Source organism: Varanus komodoensis, unplaced genomic scaffold, assembly GCF_004798865.1.
Source record: "Varanus komodoensis strain SLA01 unplaced genomic scaffold, ASM479886v1 scaffold1, whole genome shotgun sequence".
Taxonomy (NCBI): Eukaryota; Metazoa; Chordata; class Lepidosauria; order Squamata; family Varanidae; genus Varanus; species Varanus komodoensis.
In genome coordinates, this window is record NW_025335268.1 from 114,489,330 (window position 1) to 114,498,414 (window position 9,085).

General features: G+C 37.2%; 1 protein-coding gene across 1 annotated transcript in view; it reads right to left on the minus strand.

The window, feature by feature from the left end:
* The window catches only part of LOC123028859 (interleukin-23 receptor-like), a 56,667-nt gene extending 47,914 nt beyond the window's left edge, over positions 1 to 8,753 (minus strand). The window contains exons 1-3 of the mRNA XM_044441158.1: positions 8,703 to 8,753; positions 3,785 to 3,910; positions 616 to 908 (exon numbers count right to left, since the gene is read on the minus strand). Of these exons, the coding sequence (XP_044297093.1) occupies positions 616 to 908; positions 3,785 to 3,873 (382 nt within the window). The 5' untranslated portion in view covers positions 3,874 to 3,910; positions 8,703 to 8,753. The remainder of the gene's footprint in view (positions 1 to 615; positions 909 to 3,784; positions 3,911 to 8,702) is intronic.
* Between the last annotated feature and the right edge of the window lie 332 nt (positions 8,754 to 9,085).

Below are 9,085 nucleotides of genomic sequence, written 5' to 3' on the forward strand. Positions count from 1 at the left end.
GGACTTTTACTTTTGATGATGAAACTGGTACTGGTACAGTTTGTTTCTTTATACAAGTAGCAGGATGTGCTGAAATTATTATTGACCATGGTAGCATCCCATTGGAAATAACACTGGTGTCCTGTATATATTTAGCTGGGGGTAAGCCCCACTGCACCCAGTGGATGTTACTTCTGAATCAATTTAAGATTGGGCTGCATATGTCACTTAATTTTCAATCCTAGCCAAGTTCAGACAGAAAAAGGTCCTACAAATCCCACCCTAAGTGGTTGGGGTATGTTGCAAGTTGTAGGAATTCTTTTTGTCTGAGCTTGTGTAAGATAGTATGTTTAGCCAGTGAAATTTACACTATGGTAAATCTACTTAATAGGAAATCCTATGCAGATTTACTCAAAAGTAGGTTCCAATATATTCAGTGAGGCTTGCTTCCTGAGTTTAGAATGTTTAAGTCTATTGAAGTATAAGATGAAAACTCTAAATTGGTATTTTTAAAATAATAATACACAATGCCACCTCCAGAATGTCAGTCTTCTCTATAATTGTGACTATTCCACATTAATTGAAATGATCTTAAACTAAAAGAAAACCCATACTGTATATACATAAATTACTTACAGCCCATGCAAAATTGTGTTCCACATATGACAACCCTTGTTTTAGAACACTGGACATTGCATACCACTTTAGAAAATGGTTCTCCATAATTATGAAGTTGAAGTTGAACTGTAGTTTTGTTTATAACTGTCAAATTGCTGTCTTCAACACGGACTTCATTTAGGTCCATATATATTTTGGCATTTTCACAAAATTCTTTATCAGAATGGCAGTTGATAGAAATATCCTGCCCAATTTGATTGATATTTGCTGGTTCTGTCCATACATGCCCATAACACAGTATAGGACCTGGGAGGAGAGGAAAAATTAATTATTATAAGTCTCTAAGAAATTATGTTGAAAAAAACATTCCACTGTTTTGAGTATCAGGTCATATTATTACAATGGTATTCATCAAATCTTGAAATCTGTTACGTGCAGTTTGGGAAAGATAGAGCAGCCACTGCAAACTGAATAAGTTGCATTGATAGTGAATTGCAATTTCTGGTTAGAAGCAAGAATGAGGCCACATTAAAGCTTAGGATAGATGTGGAATAAGCAAAGGCCACATTCATGTTAGGGGTACAGTTCTATGCATATTTAGACATTCTGGCTGGGGAATTCTGGGATTTGTGGAAGTTAACATGCATAGGAATGTGCTTGTTAAAGCAACTCTGTTTAGCCCTGTCTAAATCCCTGTTTTAAAATGAAGCCTTATTTTGAGCACATAGTCTTTGAAAAGTATGGAAACAGGGGAAGTACTGGCAGTTAGGGAAAGAACACTAACAACCCTGAGGATCTCACTGTGAAAGGAAAAAGATTCTTCATCCCCTTTTTGTGAGCAAAGATCTCTCACAGCTCTGTTTTCCATTGATAGTTCATCTTTTGACAGATATCAAGAAACTGTAATGTAAAAAATAAAATCATTTGCATCTTCCTGAGTCATTGGTGTCTCCAACAAATGTGCATCTCCAGACTTGTGCAAGACCAACCTGAACCATTTTTTTAAACAAAAGAATGCAAATATTTGCATTCTTGGACACCTGAAAAGGGGCCATCACTGGCTATGACCTCAGAGATTGCAAAAAGTGAACTCCAGGAGGAAAAAACACCCAGTAGTGTGGGGAGGTCACAGTGAGCCCAAATCGGGTCACATATGTTATGGGGAATACTGCATAAATGATGATCATTCCAGCATGCTGCTTCACTGGGTTTTTTTGCTGCTCTTGCTGATTTGGTCACTCATTGCTCCCCTGTATGCACAATGGGGTCAGTTGCTCAGGTCCAGATAACATGACAACCTATTGTGGGCACAAAGCACCCTCGGATAAACCATGGTTTGTTGGGGTGGGTTGTTGTTCACAAACCGATCACCCCACAGGAATCAGTCCATGGCTAGTTTCCCACAATGAGCTACTGTGTCATGTGAACCCAGCTGCTGTAAATTTGGATGGTTCATAGATTTTCCTCTGTGTTTAGTAGAAGGAAGAGTTGAAATAGATCAACCCATGGCATTAGGGTGCCAAAACATGAACTCCCACAACATGTATAGTTTATCTGGCAGGACTGGCTTCTAATAATATCATGTTGAAGGTCTAAGCCAAGAAACAGCAAAGAATATCTTGATACCTGTATTAATTAATTCTGCATACCTTACACTAAATGTCCAACAAGCACATTTAATTGGGATTTTATAGAAGATGATACTGTGCTTTACTTGCTTTTATTGTAAGACTGTCCTGAGACCCTTGGTAAGAGGATGGTATAGAAAAGCTTTAAATGAATGAATGAATGAATGAATGAATGAATGAATGAATGAATAAGCACATGACTAAGGTAAAATTACCTTTTATGTGACTTTGATCAAAAAGGAAGCAGCTGTGTAAATTAAGTTACTGAAAGTCTAATTGCTGTTTTACAAATCAGATTATAGATTTGCACCAGTGCTGACAAAATTATTTTTAGGTATAACATCTGTACTGACAGGATGCTCTTCCTGGAATGGTGCATTTGTACAACATGTCACTTTCAACTTGCATTAGCCACTAGGCATAAGTATCTCACTCCTGGACCCTGCATATTCTCAGAACAACATGAATATCCTTCATAAGTATCTCACTGCTGCTGTTGTCAAATTATCTAGGTGAGCCCTGTTTGGGTGAGAACACCATTTATGGTGCTTTGTTGTCCACACAATTATAAGGAAAAACATTCATTTGTAGCCAGTCCCTCCCTCACACACACACACACATTCAAGTCCTACTGAATTAATTAAACTTCGTTGTTAGTTGCGAAGTCGCATCCATTGCAACCCCATGGACAACATTCCTCCAGGCCTTCCTGTCCTCCACCATCCCCCAGAGTCCACTTAAGCTCATGCCAACTGCTTCAGTGACTCCACCCAGCCACCTTATTCTCTGCCATCCCCGTCTTCTTTTGCCATCTATTGTTCCCAGCATTAGGCTCTTCTCCAGGGAGTCCTTCCTTCTCATTAGGTTGCCAAAGTATTTGAGTTTCATCTTCAGTATCTGACCTTCTAAAGAGCAGTCAGGGTTAAGCTCCTCGAAGACTTGACCTCCCTGCAGTTCAAGGGACTCGTAGGAGTCTTCTCCAGCACCACAAGAAAATGTGCTCAGAACTGCAGTCTTAAAGTATGCATTTCACTAATATGCAGTTACACTGACATCTGCATTGATCTATGCCTATCTGTTGTTTTGCGATAAGGCCCAATCCCACATGTTCTACATAATTCTACAGTTATTGCCAATGAACAGCATCCTATGCTGCTGCTGTGACTCTGCTGAGGACATCATGCCAGCAGGACTCACTGCTACCACAACAGAAAGGCACTGCTTCCTAGAGCAACTACAGAATCGAGTGAGAATGCCCCTATCTGGAATGGGGGAGTTCAGTGCAATTCTCTTTTGCTCTTCACACTGATCAGTTCCATTCTGCAAATAAGTCTTTAAGTTTATTTTCAACTGCTTTAGAAGGAAGATGTAGTGCATCCCATGGGCACACAGACATCACTGAATACTGATAATTGAATACTGATGCCTTCTTTAACATTTTCTTAATCATATTGATATTGCTTGCTTATTAAAAATACAGCATGCTGACAACAGAGTTGGGAAATCTGACAATCTACTGTCTTCCATTATTTCATTAGCAATAATACTTAACTGTCCCTGCAGCTGCTGAACAGTGATGAGAAAGGATGACTGGGTAGATCTTGTAGAAGAACATGAATAAAACCACAAGCACATTTGGTGCAATCATCATTCAAAAGGTGCTGGGCAGCAGTAAAAAAGCACTCCTAAAAACAAAGGAAACAAAATTGGGAGGGTTTCTCTAGTGATCTCCAATTTTTACAAAAACATTTACATAAAACCACAACAGAACAGAGAGCTTAGACCTAATCTGGTAGAAGGGGTGTGCTTGACTTTGAATATTTAAGATGCAATCCTATACCCTACAACCTTGTTATATGTTACCTTCCAAATTTGGATGCTTATATGTATCCTATGCCTGGAATGAGGCACTGAAGCAGCAGTCTTCATCTCTACCATGCCTCACATTGGGAATCTTATTGAGACTGCTGTTTTCAGCCATCTTGATAAAGCACTGGGGATGGTGAGTGAAGGAGGCTGGAATGTCAATAAGAACCAAGTCCATGGCTCCATTCTGCTCCCTTCCTTGGCTGCTGGGACACCCCTTTCTTCCCCCTCTGAGTCCCAGTTGCGTCTGGAAGGAGCAGCCAGTGTGGTTCTTTCCATGCCAGAGGAGGGAGGGAGTGGTTGGAGCTTGGCCTTTGAAGTCCTTGCTCCAAGATCACAGGATCCTGGAGCTGAGATTCTGAATAACCCTATGGCCTCTCAGATGATGTCAGGAGGCCATAGGATTCCATCCTTGGCTTCTTCATACCCGCTTCTCTCTAATTTAAGATTATAATTATTTTAATTTATTGTTGTAAGCCGCCCCGAGGCTTCGGCAAATGGGGTGGCATAAAAATGTTTTAATAAATAAATAAATAAATAAATAAAATAATTCCACTTCCTTTCAAACTCAACCCAGCTCTGAATGTATCAACAGTAAGTTACCATAACTTGAGCTCCCTTAAGCTCTGGGAGGAGTACACAGGGAGTCATTCTGTGCTCTGCACTTGTATGTTGGTATATTCTATTCAAGGTATTGTCTTTCCATTCCAAATGCAAAGATATTTGCATTTAAATTGTTTGAGCCCTACATAGTTTACAGGCTACATTCTCAGATTGATTGTATCATGATGAACACCTGGAATAAGTATCTTGTTAAAAGAAAAGAAAAGAAAAGAAAAGAAAAGAAAAGAAAAGAAAAGAAAAGTCACTTCAGGGAATCACAGACAGAATCACTACTGCACAATATGTGATCCTGATGAATCCTCCCCCTAAACTGGCTACTGGCCACAGGACTCTGATTGGTGCCTATTTATTTTAATTCTGTAAAGTGTATGTCAGTTGCTTACAATATAGGCAATGTCTGGTCCAGCTTTAAATTTTTGAGGTGTGAAGTATAGAGGATCTCCATCAAGCTAGATGCACTGTATTTCTATTTAAATTATAGTAATTATTTTAAAATGTGTATCTATTCACAGAAATTAGCACATGCAAATATTATGCAATGTTTTAGGCAATTCCAATCCTACCCCCAGTTAGCTGACTTCTCAGGTTTTTAGCATCTGCTCACTAGCCATGAAACAGGACAGCTGACATGTATCTCTTCCAAGTTAAAGAGGTCTATTAAGAGTATCTTCAGAAAGTGAACCAAGAACAAACAGAAATGAGGTGAAGCACCCTAATAGCCTCCAATATTTCAGATGAAAGTAACTACACTTGTGCCGTTTCAGAATCTCTTATCACACCTGGATTACTACCAAAACTACAGCATCTCCTTGTCCATTACTGAAGCCTCCTTTTGCCTGCATTTCTTTACCTTAATCAATTCAGCGCTGAATTCTTAAGCAGGTGGTATAAATACTGAAAATAATACCAGTACACCTTTCTACATTTTACAGATAAAAACAGAACCCCTCTCATAACTCCCAGGAAACATAGGAAGAACCATGCTTGGATAAGATCAAAGCTCTAGCTAGACTAATGCTCTGTTTTCTGCAGTGGCCAACCACATGAGCATGAGAAATCCACAAGCTGGACTTGAATGTAATAGGACCATTTCACCAGTGTTCCCCAGCAACTGTTCTTCAGAGCCATACTGCTTCTGATGCTGGAGGCAATATAGCTAATAGCCATTGACAGACTTATCCTCAATAGATTTAGAGGCATGTCTGACTCACCTAATTTCTATACTAAAGAGATATTTCAGCTCTAACAGAGAGTTGTTCCAGCTCCTTGCCCATTTGATATTAATGCACATTTTATAATTATGTTCACTTGAGACAAGATGCATCCTCCACTCTGGCAACTCACACTAACAAAATGTTAACAAGGCATTCCCAGTGACCAGTAACAGTGATAAAACAGGAACAGCAATTTACAAGGCCCAGATATTCAAATAGAGATTGTCTCTTGAACAGTGGGGAAAAATGGCAGTTTGTCCTAAGTAGCAAATTCTGATTGCTGACAGGAACTGATTTTACTGGAGGATGTTTCCAAGCTGAAAATGTCATTCGGAAGTTATTTTTTCTTTTTACCCCTCCATATGGATATTGACAGGTGGACCTGTTTTTTGAGTTCTGGTTGTAATTTTTTAAAATAGGAAAAAATAAATTTAAACATACAATTAAAATAATTCTTGCAACACAGTGTCCATCAAAACCAGCACCAATGATACATGTTGCAATCACAAAACAACAAAACCTCATTCAAACAGTTCAGGACATCCCCCCCTTGCAACACTGTAATGACTCTTTTGAAGGCTGAGGTTCTTTCCACTTTTTAAAATCATACTCAATAAATACATCCCAAATATCATTAAACTTATTTTAATATGCCCTTTTTCACTTTAATCTGACATGTTAATTTTAATTTAATTTTCATAGTTAAGTTTTATGGAAACTTTTTTCAATTTTTTTGGATTTTCAAGAGGGAAAGATATTGATTCTTGGAGATATCAATGGACTCATAGAACCAAACAAAGACAAGTTAAACAAAAATCAAAGGGGGTAAACCCCTACAAAATGCCTTTAATTATATGGAGATGTTGCAACTGGAAGATGTTTGAAAACCCAAAAGTTAGAGACTACTCCTTTTTTCTTATAGACACCAAATTCAAGAATTAACAAGTGTTAATTAATGTGTCAAAACCATTAATTATGAATATGGAGACAGTGAAAATCCAACCAAAGATACTTTCTGACCATAATCCACTAGAAATAATTTGTCAAGAAGTCCAAGTTAGGAGAAGAGGGAGATTGAATGATAATCTTTTATTACAAGAAGATTTGAAAAAGTGTGAAAAGATTTGGAGTTTTTAAACTAAATTGCACAAGTGAGATCCCAACAGTAATCATACGGGACTGCTACATAAGGGAGGTGATGATCCCACAACTGCAGTCCTACAGACCTTTCTCACTACTAAATGTGGATTATAAATTTTTTACCTCAATATTGTCAGAAAGATTAAGAAAATCCTTAACAACCCAGATTCACACAGATCACACCAGCTTTCTCCTGAAGAGACTTGTGAAGGATAATGTTTGTTTTGTTATCAATGCAATTGAGTTTGTAAAGAAAAAGAAGGTGGTGTTTATCTTGTTTTTTTTTAGATGCAGAAAAGGCCTTTGATAATGCGTCTTGGTCCTTTCTATTGAAAATTCTTCAACATCTAGAGTGTGGACTATGTTTTATGAATTGGATATGGGTAATATATACTAAACAACATATGAAAATTTTGATAAAAGGAACATTAACATTAAAGTTTCCAAAGAGAAAAAAGAACATGTCAAAGATGTCCACTATTGCCGCTTTTATTTATTCTCATATTGGAAGTTTTCGCTACGAAAATAAGACAAGATCCAAAAACTAAGGGCCTGAAAGCAACTAATAATACAGAATGAAATATGATGCAGATGATGCAGTTTTGATTATTTTAAATCCACATTTATCAATGCAACATATAACAGACCAAATTTTTAAAAAATGGATCTTCCAGTTATAAATCAAGGAGAGGAAAATGAAAATTATATCAAAATGTGTAATGAAACAGGAAGAAAAAACCCACCAATTAAGTATCAGGCGAGAAATGTGACGACATAATGATACACTATTTCAATATAATTATTATAAGATAATCTGGACAAAGATTCAGAGCAACTTACAACAATGACATGGTTGTGAAAAATCTCTATCATAAAAATGAGTGTCTTATCTAAATTAATTTTTTTATTCCAAATTCTACCCATTTTTATACAGGGAAAAATCCTTCAAGAATGGCAAAGACAATTGAATATTTTCACTTGGAACAGGAAAAAGCCAAAGATCAGGTGTAAAATCTTACAAGATGAAAAAGAGAGAAGAGGCCTCACAGTAACTAATGTTAAATTATATTACTATGTGGCCAGTTTGATTTAGATTAAAGATTAAACATAAATCCTAATGAGAGGCTACTAAAATTGGAAACAACAGATTTGGAAGAGGAAATACATAGTTACCTATGAACTAAGGAATCTATCAAAAAAGCTTTAACACCAAAGAATAGTTACATACTCAGAGATATTCTAATAAAAATTTGGTATTCCTTAAGAAGAATTAGTCCTCCAATTTAACTTCTGATGTCTCTAATAATAAGTATCTTAGTCATATTTAGTCAAGAAAAATTCACAGCCTTGCCAGCCAGCTGTGCTGTTTGAGGAATACTGGGATTTCTACACCTTTCTCCTGGCTAAGCATGTAGAGGAGAATTTTACCTTTAAACCTACAGAACCTCCTAATATATCCCATTATTGCTTGCTTTGCCATGTTATAACCAATCACAATAAACTTATAACTGCAGTAAATTATAGCACAGTCCAGAAAATAAATGTATTTCAATCTAGTTAATAAATATCTGAGAAACAATCTTGCAGAATTTAGCCTTTTCAGTTTTTAAAAATATGTATGGATTTTTTTTACCTTATTTTCCATCAGGCCACAGAGTCCAACTCATGTGCTGAACTTGATTCAACCACTCAAAGTCTCAGAATGAAACTTTCCTTCCCCCTGAAAGTGTGTTATTTAGAATTCAGTACTAGATGAGCCAATAGGGAGAAGGAGAGAGAAGCAGTTGGTGAGCCATGACCTACTTTACCACTCACTTGCTGAACAGCTTCTTTTTAAGAAACTGTTTAAGAAACCCTTACTCTGTGATTCAGTCTGTGGGAAAACCCATTTCTCTCAAAAATCTGCCTCTTTTCTGTTTTTCTTCCCACCTTCTTTGCAGCATCTAAACTTAATCTAAAGTAACCTAGGGCAAATCCTATGCATGAGTAGAAAGGCGCAAAGCAGAATTGGAGCTG